At 38.9% G+C, this 23,106-nt stretch overlaps 2 protein-coding genes across 2 annotated transcripts; one reads left to right on the top strand and one right to left on the bottom strand.

Annotated features, from left to right (window-relative positions):
- Positions 1–533: 533 nt before the first annotated feature.
- pelo (pelota mRNA surveillance and ribosome rescue factor) lies at positions 534–7,292 on the bottom strand. The gene is made up of 13 exons (XM_035404033.1): positions 6,985–7,292; positions 5,798–5,890; positions 5,438–5,588; positions 4,815–4,905; positions 4,339–4,502; positions 4,092–4,152; positions 3,486–3,647; positions 3,320–3,366; positions 2,790–2,863; positions 2,604–2,675; positions 2,445–2,519; positions 2,285–2,316; positions 534–1,767 (listed from the first exon to the last, which is right to left on the bottom strand). Exons 1-13 carry the CDS (start codon positions 7,023–7,025, stop codon positions 1,673–1,675), a joined length of 1,158 nt encoding a protein of 385 aa, XP_035259924.1. The 5' UTR covers positions 7,026–7,292; the 3' UTR covers positions 534–1,672.
- A 432-nt stretch (positions 7,293–7,724) lies between these two features.
- On the top strand, positions 7,725–21,638 carry LOC118220236 (coronin-1A-like). Its single transcript, XM_035404000.1, has 11 exons — positions 7,725–7,856; positions 11,228–11,431; positions 14,989–15,111; positions 15,606–15,735; positions 16,111–16,292; positions 16,832–16,951; positions 18,504–18,608; positions 19,134–19,279; positions 19,408–19,465; positions 19,848–20,060; positions 21,246–21,638. The coding sequence occupies exons 2-11, from the start codon at positions 11,234–11,236 to the stop codon at positions 21,336–21,338; spliced, it is 1,368 nt and encodes a 455-aa protein (XP_035259891.1). The 5' UTR covers positions 7,725–7,856; positions 11,228–11,233; the 3' UTR covers positions 21,339–21,638.
- The last annotated feature ends 1,468 nt before the right edge of the window (positions 21,639–23,106 follow it).

Consider the following 23,106-nt stretch of genomic DNA (forward strand, 5'->3'; position numbering starts at 1 on the left):
GTGTTGCAGCGATATGGCTCACTTCCTGTATGGTACCTTTGCCTTCAAATTTGTTTGTTTACAGCAGCCATATTGTTTGACCTAGCAAATATCTTTTTAATAACTTTTGGTCACAGTACTTTCAAGATGATGCATGCCAAATTTGGTGGTGATCGGTCAAATAGCTTATGACTAGTTAACAAAAGTATGTTTTTCAAACAATTCAAAATACCAGAAACTCCAATATGGCGGAAATTGAAATGGGTGAGTGCATTTAACTCGGCTGGATCTAAACTTGGTGTCTGGATACCTTGGCCTATCCTTCATCAATGTGGCAAATTCCACAAAAATCCACCAAGCGGTTCAATGGGTCGCCATAAACTCCCATGACAGAAACTATAATAGTGAAAAATTCAAACAATTACAACAGGGGCCTGCACAGCTTTGGTGCTTGGCCCCTAATTACAAATCATGACTTAACTTTAAACTTTTGGTTGCCTGCCAGATTTTAACAATTAAATCTTTGAACATAATAGGTTATACAAGGTATTTTGTTAGTCTTTTAATATTTTGGGGAAATTATGTATATGTGTATGTATAGTTTTTACACTAACACCCAGTACAATGCATGATACTTAATCTTGTATTTGCATAATTAACAAAATCTTGACAGTGCACTTCCCTATATACAGCCTACATACAGCCCCCTGCATTGTATTAGCAAATGAAAAACATTAAAATTTGTCCTCAATTTTTTCTCTCCACTATGAAACTAAGCATGTTATTTGGACATGACTCAACTAGCTCTTACTTTCCTCCATGTTTAGGCTAGGGATGACATCATTTACCTGAGTAGGCAAAAAAAAATTTTTTGACTAATTTTGAGGTAAACATTTGGTTATATTTTTGGGGAATGCTCGGTTGATGATTTAATGACATAAACACTAACAAATGCAAATTTTGTAAAACATGACAGCTGCAGTGTGCTGGCTTGTAAGCTGTGTAGGAATGTACATGATCTGTTGTTTTTAGCGGAGTGCGTGCACTGCCTTATACTGTTTACAGTCTGCAAAAAGTAATGTTCATTAGCCGGTTCAGAAAGATTAATTGGTACGTCAACGACAAATAAAGATTTACAGATGCAGATATGCAATAATAATATATTTATTTTCATTAAATATCTCATTTGTCAACGTTTATCCTTATTAAACCATTATGAATTATTTGTGCATGTTTGGTATAAACTTGGCACTAAGAAGCAGAAGCCAGCCAGCCATAACTGCAAAGCAGATCGATTCGTGTTGACTTTGACGAGGTGCAGCAAATCCCCGCAACCACTGTGCTCACTAACAGTCACTGAGGGCACTCCGTTTTAATAACTGGTGCACAGGAGCAGTGAAGTAAACCAGCTGTGCAGTGGGACTTCTTCAGCTAACCCAGTTCACATGCCCCCTACTCCAACACTACACGCTGTGAGCTACGGCCCTGATGCCACCCCTGCCAAATTCTGCATCCATCTTAGTGTGAGGCTTGTATACGCTATCTTCCCAAATACATCATCAGTCAGCGCCTTTATCTGTTACCAGTATGTACCTTCCTTTAAGCATGAGGTGAGTGAGTAACACGTCTTTCTGCCTGTGTGTTATGGTCCTCTGTGAGGACTGCAGATAAGTCTGATATGTGTATGATCCAATTATTCCTCATCGGAGCTGCTGTCCTCCTCGGGCTCAGAAAGGTCAGGGATGGGGAAGCGAAGAATGGCTGCCAGTCCACTGAGCTGGTTCAGCTCTGACAGACAGAAACAGAAAGAGAGAGAGACATTATACATACACATACTCACTCAGTGCAGCAAGAGGCTGGCAATACATACATTTAAAGGAAAACCTCAGAGAACTTTCTAAATAAATAAATAAATACAATTAGACAAAGGGGCACGTCTTGGCACAACAGATAAAGAAGACAAAATTAGAAAGGAGAAAAAACAGAAGTTACTATATTAGGACAAAGATTGTCTGGCCACTGAAAAGGGGACAAAACATTTAGAAAGCCAATGTATACATTTATGAATGAATGATACAAGTTACAAACATTTAAAAACTCCAAATAACCTTTCCCAAAGCAATCGTATCTCTGAGGTTTTACAGGGTGTGTGTATACGTATAGATTCTCATGTATACAAACATTTAATTGTTCTGTATTATGTGCTTTCTATGCTCTGGCTTTGTCATGCCAATTAAACAGTATTTTGAATTTGAGCTCGTATGGTTATTGTTGCACTCCACAATATTATGTACAGAAAACTTACGTTCTCCAGATACATGAAGGCTTGAAAATATTCTGAAAAGAAAAAGAAAAGAAACGGGCTGTGAGTGCAACCATAATCACTAATCATGCGGTGATCATGATTAGGTTTTTTTTAAAGCATTGCTCCAAGTCCTCCTTTAGTCCTCTAAATCTTTATTTACCTGACGGTCCCCCCATTGTCTCTCACGCTGTCAACCAGCCGTACGTAACGACTTCGAGTTGCTACTTCCTGGTGCCTGAGAAAGATAAAATAGCTGCAGCACATTCTCAACAACTTAACATTTCCACACCTGCACACCAGGACAAAGGAGCGTACTCACCTGAAAAGCTCATCACTAATCAATAAGACGTCAACTGCCATCGCCTCATTAGCCTTCTCCACATGTGCCAGTCTGCAGTAAAATACACAAAATTTCATTAATGGTTTAAAAAGTACAGGAATTAATAGTCTCACTGATGTCATTTACCAAAATGTGCATTTTATTTAACCTGCATGTCTGTCTTACCCATAAAAAGCTCTGTCCGGCTCATGTTGTAGCATCTTGTAGAAATCCTCCAGAGCTTTGACCTCTCCTGCTGCCTATAAAACAAAGATTTAACCCAGAAAATGAAATGAATCCCTGTCCTCAATGCTGACTGGCCAACCAACCTTCCTCGGAGTGCCAATGTTACACCCCTTTGCGCAAGCCCTCAGTTGCAAGGACATGATACACAACAACTATGCCAAATATGAAGTTTCTATGAGCCACAATGTAATAAAGTGTGTTTTAATGCTTTTATGTTATGTCATTTGTTCCTATTCTAACATTTCTAATGGAGCTCTGGTGAAAAATTACCAAATTTAAATGCTTTATAAATGGACAAATTTTAATTTTTTCAATCATTTTAATCATTTTCAGAGAGGTTGAGGATAGGATTTTGGACCCCTTGATATCCTACAAAGTTCTTTGTCCCATATTGTTTAGTAACACTGCAGGAAGACAGTAAGAAAGCAAGAGACACAATAAAGGTAGCAAAAACTCAGACAAACTCTTACCTTGGTATCGGACAGTCTGCTCGTGACAGCTGGGTCAGACAAAATTTCTGAGGGCACACATATGAGGTCAGTTAACATTACTCTTCTTCAATATCCATACATTCCTATATCCATATATATAATTATGCACATTTGTTCGTCAAACTCTTCTGTTTTCCATGTTTACCTTTCAGAGAATACTTGTGTCCTGAGGAGGAGTGCACCAGCATGAACTTGGGCCTGTTCTCCAGCAGGACCTTGGAGTCCTGCCGCACTGCTTCCCGGAACAAGTAACTGATAAACTGGTCCTTCACAAAACCTGGACTTGCCACCAGAATACATTTCACAACTGAGATTTGGAAAAAGAAAAAAAAAACAACAGCTTATCAATGATTACAGTAGACATCACCAGGCCCTGCAGAAAAGCACTAATAAATGGGCCCACCATCCTAACCAGGCTTCTCGTTCTGTCATCATTATCAGCTGGTGATGGCTGAAAAGAACTACTGCAAGGACAAACTGCCTGTGAGAACTCTATGGTCACATGACTGAAGTACAAAAGGAACATTCTGTCCAAGAAATCACTAGTTCACTAGTGACTTTTAAACTCTCAACTGCCCACTGCCCCCTTTTCCTAGCGCTAGCATCCTAGCTTCCCACCTCAGCAGCTGAACCCTGAAGTCCAAGAATGCCTTTGCTTTCGTCAGCTAAAGCCCACATAAACCACACAAAAGGAAGATCAGAAAAGAGGAACAGAACACGAAAAAGTAAAGAGTTGGTAAGTCTTCCTTACCATCAAAGTTGATATGTCTGAGAATTGCCTGCATCACTGCCTCATAGAACCTCTCTAAAGCCTGAAAAAAAAACCCCATAAATTTACAAAAGAACACTGACAATGATTTAAATAACAGAATCAAAGTCCCAAAATCTCATCCATTTCTCCTGTTCCTAACGTCTTTGTATTATATGTTAATGAAAAATATTCCAGCCTTTCGCTTTGTCTATCGTAACCCTAATGGCTCATCAGGTATTGCAATCACCTTGTCATGTTGAGTGCAGCTTCCCCTCCTCTTGCGGGGAATGGTCACCTCAACCTTAGCCCTAAGCAAAGTCATGGCAGGGGTGACCAGGACCACATTGGCTAGGCCCTCCTGCATCACCACAGCTGCCACGTCCGCCTTCTGAGCCGGATCACAAGCCTGCTCTGAGGGAAGGACACATACACAGAGAGTGGTCTTAATCTTCAGAGCTACTTCACAACTGAATGCCAGAAGTTCTGATCTACTACCTGTAAAGTACCCATCTTGCAGCAGCACTGCCCTTTTATAGCCTTTGTAAAATGGTTCATATAAATAAAATTTGATTTACCGATGATACATACTGCACCCACATCACTCCCTCTGGAAAGCCAGAGTCAAGAAGAATGCCCAAGCAATAAATGTCAAATCTGACCATAGCATAAACACTTGACACAAAGGCTAACGCAGTACACAAAAACAGACAGACAGATAACTACCTATCCTGTCCAGCACAACGCTGTCCCAGATTTTCTTGGCAAGTGTGAATTTCCGGTTGAGCTCCAGCTCAATGGTGTGATAGGCACCCATCTGTGGAAAAAGGAAAATATGGCAACAGTGAGACCTTTTCTTCACATGTGAAGCCAGAAAAAAGCACTAAATATGAAGATTCGTCAGCTAGCCACACTGTTTGTTTTGTGTGTTATGTACAGTCAAAGGTGTATGCCTTCTTCAGTTGAGCACAGGAGCCTTATGTAGGCCAGACAGTTGTGTGGCAAGCCTATGGTGCAACAAGTTTAACATGTAAGGCAGTGTTAGAATGTCTTATAGATTGTTGCTTAGAAGAAAGATACTACATTTGAGCAAGTACATCGTTGCAAGTATGAGCTCTCTTCATTTGCTTAAGTATGATAGTTTTTGTTAAAATACTAAAATGTTAAAGTCTTCTTAACATATTGTCATATTTCCCATCTGAAAACACGTCACAGGATTGTCTTCATTGTGGTGTGTGCTACACCACATCAAGCATCTAAACTGTACAAAATTCTGGTTACTATGTAGTAACCATTTTTACAACTGAGATACTGTGTATATGGATGGACACACACAATCCCATTCTGACCTTAACATACTGGTTCTCCTCGATGTTGGTTCCCTTCACCCTCAATTGGCAGGCTTGAGAGTCAAAGTCAATGGCTTCCACAGACACTGTCAATGTAGTGCGAACCCTGGAGCTGCCAACACTGCCTGTGGATGACTCTGTCTGTACCTTCCTGAAATAAGCAACAAAATTACTGACCTGTCCCCACACTAAAAGAACAAGCAATGGCTAATGAGAGAGAGACAGGGCAAGAGCGAGAGACAGAAAGAAACAGAGATAAATCAACAGCACTAACTAAAGAAATGTCAATGAAAAGAGTACACTCAATATGTTAACTGCCAGACATACACAGGTATCACAGGTAAACAAGGCAAGTCTCACCTTATGGTGGAGGCTCTCAGGCTGTCTCCCACCTGCAGGAGGTTGTAGGTGTGCCACATGTCCTCGGCCTCCTCCGGCATTAGGGTCACTTGACTAAGAGAGAAGCATTACAGGACACACTAAACGAGCTGACTGGTTAGCCAGGGGTCCATTGAAACTGAACAAAAAAAACTGGCAAATACAATGCAGACATCACAAGATACATTACAGTTCCACAAAATGTGATAGTCCTGAGATACCTTGAGATACTCATTAGCATAGGGGGAAAATTCATTCGACAGAAAGTAAAAGTCCTGCCATGTGTTTTTTCCACCTATGAACTCTGATTTCACAAATTAGTTCTACCTACTGGCTGAAGAATTGAGCGAAAGACCAAATCCAGGTTTTTGTAACAAAATATTGGGGAACACTTTTACTTTCTGAACCTGGATTTTCCACCTCTGTTCACTGGACTAAAGCTATTGCTACTTCTGTAGACGATTTTCTTCCAAAATCTTTAAAAAAGGAATACACATCTGTATGGTTTGGCCGCCATCAAAAATATGATTACAATAATTTTGTAAGTTGTCAAAGACATACATCAATCGTTGCTTTGGAATTAAAAAATTCAAATCAATTTTCAATGTTTCCAAATGCCTTCGCTAATGCCCCAGCGTCACAACTTTCAACTTCCTCTTCATATAGCAAAATAAGGCTGATTTATCCTAATAGCGTAGCCAAAAAACTTAGTTTCCCTCAACGATACGCCGACTGCGTTGTAATATACTTTTTTTTATTAGTTAATGTATTCATATTCGTCTTCTTCTAATGAATGCATACTGTGTTTTATTTTATTTTTATCCAGTTCGTGGCAAATAATTCCAACTACTATAAATGGCCAATAAACGTTTAACGTGAACTAAATGGTTGCCCATGGATCTACGGTAGCCAAATATCAAGCTGTCAAAATGTTCATTGCCAAGCTACTAGCCTTCGTTTTTCAATTAAACATCAACACGTACGCATATTTACATTATCTGTCGTTACTTTGCTGTATTACCATTTAATAAGCTATCAGCGGATAGTTATTTGTGGTCAGCGCGGCACCACCAGTTAACGTTAATTTAGAGGAAGCTATCGATAACGTTATTTATGCTACTCGTATAGCTATCGATAAATAGGCTAGTCCTTTGGTTTCGACCACTTACCCAGCATAATCTTTCTCGATATCTTTATGAAGTAACTTCATGTTGAAATAGCCTTGTTATTACAATGGCGTGTTTTTTTTCCTTTTCTTGTTTCAATTGCGTTATTTAATTAATTTATAAACTGCACTTATTTCTGTTTCACTTCGATTAAAATAAACCATACTTTCATTGGGGAATGAATCACTCCACAGTCGCAGTCGCCGTCGCCCATAGTCCACGTCATTCCGCTCCATACATACCGGGGAACTTGAGGTAGAGACTTTTCAGATTGTGTCATTTCCGTTTACTTCAATATGCTACAGCGCCACCTTGTGCGTGTGATTATTAAAAAATAAAAAATAAAAAATAAATAAATAACCAAAAAGATAATACAGTAATTAATAAACCAGTTGTAACTGTTAAAATGAGATGTATTCGATTATAATAAATAAAACCATTTCAAATTTGTTTCAGCAAATATGTTATTTCTTTACTTACTACGTTTGCAAAACTTGTGACTTCAGCCTGCACAGCACAGCAATTAATTCACACTGCAAAAACAGTACGTCTCACTGTATTCTGGTGTTTTTCTGTGTTATTTGGCATTTATTTACTTTGCTTGGTTCTATATTCTTTAACAAGAATGACTAAGATGTGACTAAATAATTCCATTGTTGCATATTAATCATACGTTATAAAATCATTCTTTTTCCAAATGTGCCTGAACTCAGTAATTTAATCTCAGAAAACAAACGGCACCTCCCACCCCTTCTCTACTTCCTCCATCACTTGTAAAGTCTCCTCTGGAGCGTTCAAACGGTTCGTTCTCCGTTGACGAAGTCTTCAACAGTTCTCTGTCGACCTAAATCCGGAGAAGTTCACCCGATTAGCAGGTAGTGGATCATTTTATCACTTTTCAAAATTACCCTGACACTGTGAAATGCCTTATCACAGCCTATCCACTCTAAATATCATACATACAAGTTTTAAACTTTAAACTTTATTTAAATGAATATAGACGAGCGCAGCATTTGCTAATTGTTGTCTCTATCGGTAATTTAGGTATTAATTCATGTTCCTCATCAATTTCAGTAAATATTGTTCGCTGAATTAATACACTCAGATGTCAATTTAAACAAACTATAAAGCAGTTGTTTACAAATATGCTGTTTATTAGTCACAAGTAACTGGTTTAATTCCGTGTAGCGGAAAATTGTGCCAAGTCTTGCAGTTAATGCACAATTAATTGGAAGACTGTTTACATTTACAATATATTCAAAATGCACAAGACTACACAGTAAAATGGCCACATGGAATGTGTGACCAAATGGTATCTGTTAAGAGTTGAATTAACACTGCACATTTTACTGCAGGCTACATATTTCTGTGACAAGTTGGAATTTCCATGCCTGATATAGGGCCTAATAATGTCGTTTTTGACTATTAGGCTTATCGCTATGGAATTAATGAACGTTTAATCACCGGTGCCCATTATAAATGTTAGCCTATTTGAAAACATTTGAAATCCTCGACGAACCACTCGGTCGCTGCCCATTTTTCGCCGTTGGCTGACGCATCTCTTGCACACGCAGAGTGTACCTGAATTAATCCAATCACTACTCAACAGGGTCCAATCTAGGATCCCTCTCATCTCAGTTGTATCGTTATTCTCTATAACTTTTCATATTGCACTTGTATCTTCATCCAGAACTTATATTGTACTTATCGTTATCTTAATGCTGTAAGTGTAGCCTACCATATCTTGTCGTCATGCCTAGTTTGACTTGTCATAACTTTCTGACCTAGCCTTTCCTTGCTCTATGAACTGGACGTGATGTTCATGGCTATGGGCAGGGCTTGACATTAACACCCGCCATTCGGCAGTGGTGCAGTGTGGTGTCTCCGTCTCTCTTTTTCAAAAGGCATCTGGAATAATTAACTCTATTCGCGTTGACACTACACGATGCTACAACTCCCATGAACACTGGGCGCACATTTTGTGCTCATCCCATTGGCCCATCCTTTAGTCAGAACTCAGTCGTGGGAATGCAAAAAAAATTTTTTTTAACCGAATGCCAGGGCAAGGGAGCGGCGAATTTATGATCGCAGTGTAGCAATAAAACACAACGATTTTTGAAATACCCTGGCACTGGTGTGCTGCTGAATTCAGTGTCTGTTTCCATTGGACATTCCCCTGGTACTTTGAATGTCGGCTACTGATTTCAAACAACTTTTGCTTTCTTATGTATTACTTATTTTCAAGAAGCACACACCAAGTTGTATGAAATTTTACCACTATATCAGAAATGTTTTTTATGTTTCAGTTACTCTGCAACAAAAGTACATATTTGTCAAAAACTCATCTCCTCCAAGAGCAATCACCCAATCTAGCTGCAATTTTGGGTGCTATTTCTTTGGACCTTTGTCTTTAAGAGTTGTAAAAAGATAGTTGCTCAGTCGAACAATATGGCTGCCATGTACTGACAAATTGGCAGCGAAGGCACCATAAAGGAAGAGTGGAGATATCTGCACCCCTTTTGCCAACAAACTTGGTATACATGCTTACCATAAGGCCCGGGGGCACTCAATCACCAACACCTGTCCACATTGACCACATATTGGCATTATAACAAAGTGTTTTACGTTTGGGCCTGCATCTCAGAAACCGGCCTAGAAACAATCTTTTTGGCACATTCATTGAGTCATGCAGAATCCAATGTATGCACTGTTTATCATATTGACTATTTTACATTTTTTGACATTTTTGAAAAGCCTATTTTACTATTTTCCAAGAACTGGATGTAAAAGTGTACATGTTTCAGATTTGGTTCAGACTTATCTAAAATCTGAGATGTGTTTGTGTAAGACAAAATCTTCCACTGACATGGCAGTAATATATTAATTTGGCTATTACAGTATTATTAAAACCATTGGGCATCTATTTTATAAGCAAGTAAATTTGTGGGGTAATTGATATCACCTATATCCCATATAAGTCTAATCAAAAAGGGGTAGGAGTGATAATTTTGAGTGGTTTCACAACTCTTTGAATACAGATTCTCTCTCTCTCTCTCTCTCTCTCTCTTACACACACACCCTCACACTTTTCTGGATTACAGAAGAAGATTACAGTAGAAATAAATGATGACATTGAACATCTAGATAGAAAAGTAGTAATTGATGGACATACTGTTATAACAACAAACCAGTTAATCTTGTTTGTTGTCATAGTAATCTTTTAAGTTTGGATTTAGTAGCGTCCTCTCTCGCACCCAATCTACTTCTCTTTTTCAACAGACACTGCAAACATGAATACCAGGGCTTAATTATGGGATTGATTAAATAGTGGTCACATATGTTAAATGTGGACAGGTTTCATTATTGTGTGTGTGAGATGGGTGTATGAGCATGTGTGTGCAGGTGTGTTTGTGTACATGTGTATGCATATTTTTGTATGTGTGAGTGCTAATGTTGAAGGTTTGAGAAAATGCACAATATGAGGGGAAGTGGGTTTGGAATATATCCCATTATTTCTTTTTTCTGTTGCTCAGCTTTGTCTTTTCCTTCCTCTTTCCTAGTGTGCGTGTGCATGCATTTTTGCAGAGAACCTTTCTGGACAGAAGCTACAATTGTCTCTGAATTAAATGCTTTTTTTATTATAACTATTTATAACCTTTTTGACCATATTATATTTCGATACAATTTTTTCATTCTTTCATATTGTAGCTTTTGTACTATAACATCTAAAAATTCTGTCTCTGTCTCCACATGAGGGCAGGATGTTGTCTTAAACAGTGCCATCATTTTGTCACTTGCTGTCTGTGTATTAATATTGTATCAGAACACAATCTGTTGATGTAGGAGCTTTCTCTGTTTTGCAATACTGACCACCACTTCTGTCATGTTCCTTTGCCAAATTAAGGGTTGAATGACAGGTATCAGTTAGTCGATAAGAATAAATATAGGTCATTACCAGCTATATTTACTGCCTTAATACTCTACAGCTTAGATTAATTATTTCCTGTTCAAATGGAACTAAAATTGTGAAATACAGAATAGCAGTACATAAAATATATGCTGATATTCATTTGGAAGCAGTGGAATACTGTTAGACATGTTTGTGTTCTATGAAGAGCAGCAAGTGGAAGGAAGTATCATCTCTTTATGTATTAGCACTGTTGTGTGTTCATTGTGCCACTTTAATTTGTTTCTGTATGTAGTAAATTGGTCCTTTCTCTCCTGCATCCTTTTCCTATGCTTGCAGGTCACAATGGCCAGGCAGGTTGTCAGGGCCAGTAAGTTCCGTCATGTCTTTGGCCAAGCTGTAAAAGCTGACCAGTGCTACGATGACATCAGGATCTCTCAGATGACCTGGGACAGTAACTTCTGCTCTGTCAACCCCAAGTTTGTGGCCATGATCGTGGATGCCAGTGGTGGAGGTGCTTTCATGGTCCTCCCTTTGAACAAGGTGGGTTCAAGATAAATTACAGTACAAATGAGCAGTTAAATTATGGCAAAAATATTTAAAATTTTCAAATAAAACATAATGCTGATATAATGTGCATGCCAGGATGGTGCAAAAAAAAATCTACTGTATATATTAATTATAAAAAATATTAACAGATGGAGTGTGTTTGTAGATTAAATTATGAGAAGGGTTAAAGATGATAATGACAGAAATGATGTCATTCTGTTTGTGTGAACAAAGTGTTGATTTTTCATGAGGATTAACACTGTATTTTTAATGTATGTGAAGGCAAACTGTATGCAGCATAGAGTGGTGTGAAAACACCAAACCTAATGGTTGGTGTTTTCCCTGAACGTTTTGATCTTGAGTGAGATGCTTTACCACAGAACATCAAGTAATTTGTATTTGACTCAGATATAGCATCAATGCAGGGTCCCCTGCAGAAAGGTGACAGCAGTGTGAATAATTAATGTAATATCTCAGGATCTGCCAAATATGATGAGCAGCACAAAAATAGGCAAATACAAGATGTTTTATGTTTTTAGCAGTAGGGTTGGTTGATGCCTTTCTTGCAAGGTCAGAACTATCCTTTGCTGTCTGAAGAGAATGTTGATACAGTTTCTATGTCTAAGACTCTGAAGCACTGAAGTGTTCTTTTCAGTTCTGTTTTTCCACTCGTCAAAATTTCAGTTACGCTTTAGTAACTTTCCTGTACCACAAGGCAACTTGCAAAACATGCAACAGAGTGCTGGTGTGGTCAGAAAAAAGCAATGTTATTTCTAACTGTCCACTGCTGCATGGGCTAATCTTTTTGATTGTTGAAAACAGGCACCATGTGGCTCTTGAGTGGCTCATACAGTAATCTTATGCAGGGCCCTATAATTGCTTTAGACTCTATGACTGAGAGACCACACAGTGTGCCCAAACGTACCAGGTGACCGCGGGCTACCAGCTGTTCTCAGTGAGTGATGCAGTAATCCTCTCCTATCAGTGGAATTCTGCTGTAGTATTGTGTGGCTTATAGTTACTGGCCTGCAGCTGAGGACATCAGAGGAGAACAATTGTGTCATATGGACTGCTCTTTCCTCAGGTTCATGCACTTGACATGATGAAGTTTAGTTACACACCCAACTCAAGTTAAACTAGATAATGGTACAATTTAATAGTGCTAATTCTAATATAAGGATACAAAATTAAGATAAAATTCAACAAAATCCAAAATCCTCTTATTAAATTTGTAACTTTGATCATCTTAGTTTGGCCATGATCTGCTAGATCATTATTAACCATTTTAGTCTGAATGTATTAGCATGTAATGTTAATTCAACCCTCTTGGTTGCACATGACATTTGAATGTTTGAGAATGTAAGAACAAACATTTTTTCTAAATCAGGAAGTGTGGGTCTGAGTTTCTTATTTTGCCTGTCACTCTTATTTTCCATGTTGTTTTTTTGACCATATAAGGAGAGCGATACTGTCACCCTTTTTTGATGCAGGAAGTGGGGAGAGTAGCCAGACTGAGAGAGAAACTGGTGTGCATCTCAGATAAAGAGAGAAATCTAGAGAGATTTCTGTTGTACTACAGTTTCTGCTATATCCATTTTCACAGTATATACAGAAGCTATGCAATGGGCGATCAGTGCATAAATGCATTTCCTCTGGTGATGATTCTAGCTGTGAATGCATTTGCACATGCACAGATTGTAATCAAATCTGAATATTACTTTTTTGTATACACTGCATGAATGGCCATTTGACGAGTTAAATATGCAAAGCAAGCTTTCAAAAAGTCACATTGGCGCTCCATCCGGATCGGGCAGTGGGTGTTATGTATAGTGATGTGAAGCAACACAAATAGCTAGTTTTCACAACGCACTGTCCCATTGAGTTAGAGGAACATCAGTATTACATCCTGTGCCTTGGGGCTCTCAGGTGGCGTACCCATCTAAGAACTGATTCTCTGTGCAGTGCACTGAATCCGGAACTGAATCCTGACCCTGGCGGTGCCAAATGTGGCCTGACCAGCCTCAGGGTGATACACAATTGGCCATTGTGTGAAGTGGTGTTTACTATGGAGGGAAGGATTTTAGTTGATGCTGTGGCAAGGTATACTCTGAATAATCAAACACAAACAATAGTAGGTCCTCTAGTCCATTGCTGCCTCTTGGCGAAGAAATGGAAATAGGAATTCCATGCCTGTAGATAATCTGCACTGACCTGGGATATCTTCTGGGCTGACTAGCTTGGATGAATGAGGGGTTTGTGAACTGGAATTATTTTAACCAATGAATACCTCTTATGAGTGAATTTCATATAATGTTTTGAATGCAAGTGTTTTGTTCACTGGCTGATTTATTTGCTGTAGAGTCCTATTTCATGTTGGTCTTTGTGCTTATATGATGTTGCTTTTCCAATAAAATCCTCACTTTTGAAATGGAAATAGACCCACCGCTGAACTGCGAGTGCAAGTTAGTAAAATATTCAGATACTGCTGGAAATAAAAGGGAAACAGACAAAATGCACAAAGATAGAATAGCTCCCAATTAGACTATATCTGTCAGTAGAGCTCCTTATGGAAGTCACATGCTTAAACTGCAAGGGGAAGAAAACAAGAAAATCAGTCAGCTCTTTCTGAGTGTTAATCACTGTACTGTTGAATGGGATGTAAGGTTGTTATTTACATGGTTTGGATGGAATGTGGACTGGGTAAGAGCCACAAAGTAGCATCTGCAGGCAATGTGAGCTCAGTTTCATAAAGGCTGTAACAAAGTTAGCGAAAATTTAGAGGCGTAATTATTAAATTGGCATCAGCTGATGGGGCCTCTTGTCCTCCCTTGCCTTTCTCATCTATTCTTTCTCTCACACTCATTCTCTATCTTTTTTTCTTACTGCGAAATTTACTCACTCATTTACACTGTAGGCCTACTCAGTTTTGTTTTTCTCTTTTCATGTAGGGTCTTTACAATTAGGTTTATACTGTGTCTAGTCAGCTAATGTGTAAGTACTGGTGAATTTCTTCATTTTATGTCAGTGTCAAGCTTCAGTCAGCTTGAACATCTTCTCTCTGTTTTGTTCTAATCCTACTGGACCTTTCAGCTGCTAGATATCCCTTACAAAAAATCATGTGAAATTAGCCTTTTTTCACATGTGAAAAGAAAATAGGTCACATTCAGCCATTTGCATCTTCACATTTTCACATGTCACTGACTTTTTGAAACGTGAACTACAATTCCCACGTGAAAACAAAATGTGTCTTGAAATAGTGTATGTTATCTTTTTCCGCTCTCGTCTTATAAGTGGTCAGTACACCTCCTACTGCAGTCAGAAAGGATGAGTCTTTGAGGATCTTCTGTTGCAGCCTGAAGAACAACCTCTACAGGCTGTATCTTGCGGACTGTACAAGTTTCCCACACACTCTCTCTTGCTTAATGTTAAATCCGTATAGTGTGAAATCTGTATTACTTGTATAAATTCTGAGGAATTCTTGAGTGTAGTGTCCAGTAATCAGTGATTGTGTGTTTGTCTTGTCCTTATAATTTTACCCCTCTCTCCCTCAGACGGGGCGTATCGACATGTCCTACCCCACTGTCTGTGGACACACTGGCCCGGTGCTGGATATTGAGTGGTGTCCCCACAATGACAACATCATCGCCAGTGGTTCAGAGGACTGCAGTGTTATGGTGAGAGTCACTGAATGGAGGTTGGGCTGGTAGGATGGTTACTTATGTGTGTGACTTGTGCAAGGTTTTGGAGCACTGTGCAAGGGACAGTTATGATATGCTAAGTGGACATTTCAATGTATTGACTTACTAAATGTACTAAGTGGATAGCCCACAGTACTGATGTTCTGAATGTATCTAGGGGGTAGTCCACAGTATTAATGAACTGAATATACTAAGTAGATAGTCCATGGTACTAATAAACTGAATATACTAAGATGATAGCCCACAGTATTGATGTACTGAATGTACTGAATGGATGGCCCACTGTGCTGATGAACTGGTCACATGTGGTCTACCTAGAATGTCGATATATTGAACATACTGGCAGGAAAGCCCACTGGGCTGCTGCATGCAGTCGCTGTGCTTTGTGTGAATATGTAGCGTATATCTCTCCATCAGTAGTGTACTGTCCGTCAGTGTCTCATCACTGTCTGTCGCTGCCTTTTCTTTAGATTTGGGAAATTCCGGATGGAGGCCTAATAAAACCCCTGACCGAGCCAGTGGTCATGCTAGAGGGACATTCCAAAAGAGTTGGCATCATCAGCTGGCACCCCACAGCCCATAATGTGCTCCTGAGTGCAGGTGCACTACTGTAGCTAATACTACTATTGCTATATGACTACAGACCCACTGCCCATAATCTGCTGCTGATTGCAAGGCTCCAAGAACACTAGTGAAGTTGCTACATTATCTCTATTAATACTACTAGACTACACTGGTACTCTTATACTGCCAATGCTACCACATTCATATAGCTGAGCTGTGTCACTACTGCAGTACTGCTACTATTATAATGTACTGCTGTTAATATTAATACGCTTATTGATAAACATGTCAGTACTTCACTACTGCAGAGATACTCTAGCAATACAGCTCCTCTCACCTTTGCTGTGTCACTCTTATTTTGGTTTGTCCTCTCCCCTGTATGTTTTCTGCCGCTCCTTTCTCTCCCTTCAGCCTGTGACAATGTGGTGATCCTGTGGAATGTGGAATGTGGGGAAGCAGTGGTGCGGATTGAGTCCCTACACTCCGACCTCATCTACAGTGCCTGCTGGAACCAGGATGGCTCCCAGATTCTCACCTCCTGCAAAGACAAGATGCTCCGCGTCTTGGACCCTCGCAAGGGCACTGTCATTGCTGTCAGTGCCTACGTCCTCAGAATTCTACACAGTACACTGTCCATCAATGAAGAAGTTTATGCTTCTCCCCCCTTTTCCCCAATGCACGACCATACTCACACTGTAACAGTCATTACGTCCTTGGCTAGTGATTTTGAAGAGTAAAGAAAAGCATGTGCTTTCCTCAAAAGCACATGATGTCAGCTGCTGATTCTTATCAGTGCAGTTCACAAGTTGGGCTTGCAGAGACATGAGTCAGAGAAAGACACTTCATGTGCCGCTCAACAGGAACTTGTGGGTGCCTGACTGAACAGTGGGGGTTGCAGGTACATGATGAGATGATGTCATGTAGTACTAGCTGACTGAAACTCTCCCAATCACTGGGCCACGCTAGAGCCACCTGTGCCAGCCACAGTCAGCACTAGCATGGACTGGATTTCATATCAGGCTGAGGGGCCCATCCATGCTGTAGAAGAGGATTAACCGCCCAGCAAATCCCCAATGACAGACATCTCTTGCTCTCTCTCACTCTCTCGGTCTTTTTTCTCTTTCTCTTGCAGGAGAAGGAAAAGCCCCATGAAGGCTCTCGACCAGTCCGGGCAGTGTTTGTTTCTGATGGAAAGATCTTGACCACAGGCTTCAGCCGTATGAGTGAGAGGCAGGTGGCACTTTGGGACCCGGTGAGTCGATTCAGCACCTTCCACAAAAACATGGGTCCTTTTTTGCAAGACAATGTAAGCGCAGATGGAATAGCTAGCTTTGTGTCCCGTAAACAGAATATTTGTCACTTGCGGCAGGTTTGGTAGTTTCGTGGTCTGCTGTGAACCCGTTTGCATTAATATTACAGTGAACATTTTTGTGGTGAAAAGTCAGTGAAATGCAATCTAGGCATTCAGGCTTAAACTTTTGGTTGAAAAGTGAAGGTTTTCTAGCCAGCTACGATGTAGCCAGGCTACATCCGGGTAAAACCTGAGCAATATTGGGGTTAACCTATTTAATTTATGTCAAAACCTTATGTCTCTAAACCTAGATTTCCATCCCTCTAGACATCTAAATTCCAGCTTTTGCTCCCTGGAATGGGTTTGGCATCACAATAGAAGCTGTGTCCATAGAAACATTGGGCGCTATGCAAGTCTGGTGATCAATAATGTGGTCGCGTTTTGTTTCTTTCTATTTGACTATTTCATCTGCAAGCTGTGTTCTGTTATTAGTTATTCAGGCACTGCAGTTGCAGCTGCAGTATGGAGTTAATCAATGGAAGCTACTTTAATGTGAGACTCCAGGAACATGGGAGATCTGATCTATTCTTGTAAAATAGTGCAAAATAAGCATTTGTTAAATGTGTGTAGGTTCACTGGTTCTTGTTATGTTCATTTCTAACTGTCACTGCAGTCAAATGGAGTATATTATGGGATGCCATGTGAGGCGGGGCTGCAGGGAGTGCATTTATAGTCAGCGCATTTACATTGCTTGTTGGCTATCCACTAGAATCATGGCTGCTTACTCCATACATTGAGCCAGAACACACTGACAGCTTCTTTTATTTGTGCGTTTGACAGGGCTAGGTCAACGATTGAGCGTGCCTTCGGAACGTTAAAAATGTATTTCAGATGTTTTGGCCTGTTCAGTGGTACATTAAAATATAGCCCTCAGGAAGTCAGTGCATTCTTTGTGTCATGCTGTATCCTACATGACATAGTGGCAGCAGTGTTGTATGATGGTGAATGAACTGGGTTTGTATACCTAGGTTCAGTTCCCAGCTAGGACGATGGTGTTGTGCCCTTGAGCAAGGTACTTAAACTGAATCGCTTCAGTATTTACCCAGCTGTATAAACAGATGTAAAAAATGTAAAAGCTCTGTATAAATGGATGTAAAAAATGTAAAAGCTCTGTATAAATGGATGTAAAAAATGTAAAAGCTCTGTATAAATGGATGTAAAAAAATGCATGAGAGAGCAAGGACTGTTTGGCGGCAGAGTTTCTCTAGTGAGTGTACATTCAAATATTTTATTTTATTTTAAATTGTGGTATCGACGCAAATAGTGGTATTAACATTACATGTGCCTTCCTAATGAGGACGTTATACAGTGTTGTGCCTTCTCTATGAAAACATTACATGTGCCATATACTATATGAGAGATTACTGAGACACACAGCACGTATAACCACAAGTGCACATGATAATTGTTGCATCATGTCAGTAGTTTAAGTGAAAAAATATGCATTTTACAGAAGAACTTTGGTGAGCCCCTGACCCTGCAGGAATTGGACACAAGCAGTGGAGTGATCTTACCCTTCTTTGACCCTGACACAAGCATTGTGTACCTCTGTGGCAAGGTAGGGCCTTAGTGTATATATGTTTTTACAGATAGATTCCATTTTTGAAATATCTCAGTGTATGTCCTATTTACTTTACATTGGATTATTTGTGTTGTTACAGTAATTGTTTTAGATTGTATGTACGGTACGTGTATCTCTTTGGACGTTCTGCACTTAATGATTTGCATTTAAAAGTGTTCTGAGTTGATTTTCCATTAGGTATTCTGATGCAGTTGTTGAATTATGCAATTTGTTGTACTGTGCTTGGTTATTTGCTCTTGCTGGACTACAATTATGGTATGTCCTCAAATACACACCCTTGATTAGGGTATTCATCAAATAAAATATGAATATAGATAATTTGTTTGTAACTGATCAAGAGTGCTGTAATCAGTAAATAGGAAATCATACATATGTTATAATCTTAATAAATGTTTAAAATTACATTTGATACAATGTATAATATGACATACACAAAAAAAGTATGGAGAGGGCCTGAACTGTTGTAACAGAAGTGTATGAACCTCGTCTCCTTTGTCCCAGGGTGACAGCAGTATCCGGTATTTTGAGGTGACCGATGAGGCGCCCTATGTTCACTACCTCTCCATGTACAGCAGCAAAGAGAGCCAGAAGGGCATGGGCTACATGCCCAAGAGGGGCCTGGAGGTCAACAAGTGTGAAATTGCCAGGTATATAACATGATGGTGACTCCTGATGCCTCTTTTTCTTTCACTCAGTGAGCAGTACTGCACCGTGCTGCTGTTTGTGAGTGCGCGTGAGGAATGATCTGTCTAACAATAGTCACGTGTCCTTTCAGGTTCTACAAGCTTCACGAGAGGAAGTGTGAGCCCATTGTAATGACTGTTCCCCGCAAGGTAAAGGCAAACCCAATATTAGCGCTATCAAATGGAATATGAATATACCAAAACACTATAAATATTGTACTTGTATTTGTAGTCTGTCTTGTACAGAGTACAGTCTATATGTCCTCATTGCGGTCAGTAAAGTTATGTACGCAGATAAAATTTGCTGCTGTGTGGCTCATCCTGTTAAGGCAGTGATCCAATGCATGGGTGGGCCGCACAGTCTGCTTTTGATATTGGCTGACAGCCCCACAGGGAAAATCACAATTGGCTCTAGCCTCACCCAGGGATAGGACGGTTCTAATAAACTGAGATTATACCCTCTCATTGCTCACTAGCAATGCCTCAATAAAGACAAAATAACCTGATTTATTTTTCTTTATATATTCCTCAGTCTGATCTCTTTCAAGAGGATCTGTATCCTGACACAATAGGTCCAGAGCCTTCAGTGGAGGCCTCTGATTGGTTTTCAGGTAAAGAAGGCAAGCCAATTCTAATCTCTCTGAAAGATGGATTTGTGGCAACCAAAACAAAAGAGTTCAAAGTTCACAAGAGCGTGATGAGTACCACCACTGCTGCCTTGGTGCATCGACAAGGTGACAGCACGGTGAGTGAACGTTTCTCCTTTTTTCATGATATTGCTTTAAAGACCGAATGGTTGGGAATGTGGTCACAAAAGATATTTAGTATTGGAGTGCACTGACTAGACAGCAACTTTTTGAAAAAAAAGTTGCTGACCATTCCAAATAAATTTGAAAGCTGTTTAAAACCTAACAGGCTAAATCATTAGTCATTTATTTTGTTTGGATAGTACTACTGAATATACAGTAGTACTGATAGTGCTACTGATAGTACTACTGCAAGTCAGTATATGAATACTTTTATAAAGCACGTATATCTGTTTCACCCTTATGCTGTCTATTGCTTTTGATTTGCTCAACCCACTTTTGCTCATTGCATCTTGACAATTGCAACTATAAATCAGTGTAGGCTATTTCAATGGGCTTCTGGTTTTTCTGTCCGAATCTAATTATTTAGCTTTCTCTCATCATAATTATTTCACATTGGTTACTCCTACGGTTTTAAAGCTTGGCATACCAAATTTTACTAGCTTTATCTTCCCAACTGCTATTGAATGGCCTGTACTTTGATAAGCTATACTATTTATACCTTGTAAACTATTAAGCATAAAAAAGCATTTATTGGATTAACTTCAGTGGAACTCCTAATTACTATGGTAATTGAGAACTGTAACCTTGTACATTCACAAATGGCCCAGAAATATTTTTAAATGATTCTTGACAAAAAAACAAAACAATATGTGCCGAGATTGGCTTTCTTTCCGCCTTGGCTAAATGGCAGGTTTTCAGTGTGTACAATGTATGTCACTAAATCTCTAAGACTGGTGATATGTCGATATACCGATATCTAATATGTAAATGATGATCTTTTTTGCGAGCAAGCTAAATTGGAAATGACTAAGAATTGAACCTTCTCAGGATGCAGAAAAACCAATATACTTTTTTTATTTTCCAAAAAATGAGGAGACCCACAAGAAATTGGTTTAATTTCTGGTGACCCATGGGCACTGCAATATTGCAATGACCCCAAAAGTTAATATTTGTAGTGCCAATTTTTCAGCCCTCGCCAACTATCTACAAAAACAATGGGGCTTAGCTTTTTAGTTAACTGGTTGTTGCGAATTTTATATAAATTTGAAACTTTACTCTCAGGCTGGCACCTGTGCTACTATTTTACTCATCTCTCTCTCTCTCTCTCTCTCTGTCTTTAGGGAGTGAATTCTCTGCAGCAGGAGTTGAGGAAGCTAAAGGTTGCAGTGGAACAGTTGACTAAAAGAGTGGAATCACTGGAGGCAAAAAACTGATGAATAATGAATGGAATGGGAGGGGGGCAGCGAAGAGGGGCTTGTGAGCAGAGAGTGAGTGAGAAGGGCAGGGAATGATGTGTAAATGAACATTTGTTGCAATTAAGAAACAGGTAAGGAAGGACTGCTTTTGCCCTATTTTGGAAGAAAACTTCCAATAATATTTTTATATGGAAAAAATATTCTGAGAGCTTGAATTGAGGGGTTATAAAAAGCATCCTGTGAAATTAAATCATTAAATTTTCAATATGTGTTTCTTGGTTTATGAAATGATCGAATAAAATGCGCATTTCAAACATCTATGGTGTTTGTGTTTTTTTGATCAAAAGTGAGTTTGTGATTCAACACTGATAGTGTTTGGTCTTGATGACTAGACATGTCAGATCACACACCATGGTGTGATAGCATTAAACACATACACACCATACAAATACACACATGCAATAAAGAGGCATGCTCATATACATTTACATACACAAAGGAACACACCACCTTTTGGGAGAATGATTATTTTATTGCATAACACAATCAGTACAAATATATGAATAAAATCAGTGTCTAATCTACAGGAGGACAGTAGAACAAGACAGAAATACAATGACAAATACCTTGTAATGCTTTTCTTATAGACCTTATTGTAAATTTTCTGTCATCTCGAATAAAGAAACAAGTGACATAAAGCCATCATTGAAAAAGTAACCATCATATATATACATTATTTTATCCATAGTCTACTGGATGCAAACTAAAAAATAAAACGTTTATGTTGTACATGCTCCACTATAATACATTACATATATAATGTAAATGTATAATTTATTTAATAATAATTTACTTAATTTTACTTACCACTTTAATGACATCAATTTAAAAAAGAAGCACATTGAAATTTGCATCCACTACCCAGGGATTAATGTTTTCATGCATCAGAAATACAGTCTCATACCTGAAATAAGCAGCTGAATATTTAACACACTCAATAAGCATCATTGCTTGTTGACCAAAAGGAGACAAAATGGTACTTTGCATTTTAGATGATTCATGTTTTTATTCACTCTGCATTTATTATGCTAATTAAGCAAAACTCACACACTGCTTTATCTTGTGTGACATATTACATTTATTATACATAGACTAGACTACTTAGCCATGTCTAATAAAAATGACCCTTTTTGCAAGGTAGTGCAGTGTCTGGGTTTATTTTTTTATTTCACTGCATGACCACCTTTACACACCAAGCACAAAGTATATATCAGATGTGCAAAGGCCTCACCTATACACACTGCTGTTGTTACCTTTAATTTTGTAGATGTCATCACATCACATCATATACCGCTGTGAGGATTAGATAGTGGTATATGATACGTTTGTCAAGGACATTATGCAATGTCAAGCAACAGCGGCCCAACTGATTTAATTAACATTTTAATTATATTTTTGGCTAATGTTGACTCTTATCATAGCTGCTTAGCTGCTGGTTAAATAGCTGTGCTTGCTAAAGATTTTGACATGCAGTGAAGAAATCCCATCATTTGATAAAACTTGATTTGATAAAACGTCATTTGATTCTTGCACAAGATCCGTGTGTTCACACCAGCGTTCAGTTAAATACTGTATTTGGAAAAGCAAAATATTTAAAAATGCATTTAATTTCAATTACTTTGGTGCATTCCACTAATTTATAAATGTATTTCCGAATTAATTTATAATGCCGTACATTTGCAGATAATGCATTTTAGAATACTGTTTTGTTATGGGAAGCACTTTG

The sequence above is a fragment of the Anguilla anguilla genome, chromosome 2 (genome assembly GCF_013347855.1).
Source record: "Anguilla anguilla isolate fAngAng1 chromosome 2, fAngAng1.pri, whole genome shotgun sequence".
Lineage (NCBI taxonomy): Eukaryota > Metazoa > Chordata > Actinopteri > Anguilliformes > Anguillidae > Anguilla > Anguilla anguilla.

Excerpts from the sequence above, each read along its gene's own strand:
- pelo (XM_035404033.1), bottom strand. The coding sequence starts at position 7,025 with ATGAAGTTACTTCATAAAGATATCGAGAAAGATTATGCTGG. Across the intron at positions 3,648-4,091 it reads CAGACATATCAACTTTGATG|TTGTGAAATGTATTCTGGTG; the intron begins GTAAGGAAGACT and ends TCCAAATCTCAG. Across the intron at positions 2,317-2,444 it reads GACAATGGGGGGACCGTCAG|AATATTTTCAAGCCTTCATG; the intron begins GTAAATAAAGAT and ends TTTTCTTTTCAG.
- LOC118220236 (XM_035404000.1), top strand. The coding sequence starts at position 11,234 with ATGGCCAGGCAGGTTGTCAGGGCCAGTAAGTTCCGTCATGTCTTTGGC. Across the intron at positions 11,432-14,988 it reads TGGTCCTCCCTTTGAACAAG|ACGGGGCGTATCGACATGTC; the intron begins GTGGGTTCAAGA and ends TCTCTCCCTCAG. Across the intron at positions 19,466-19,847 it reads TAATGACTGTTCCCCGCAAG|TCTGATCTCTTTCAAGAGGA; the intron begins GTAAAGGCAAAC and ends TATATTCCTCAG.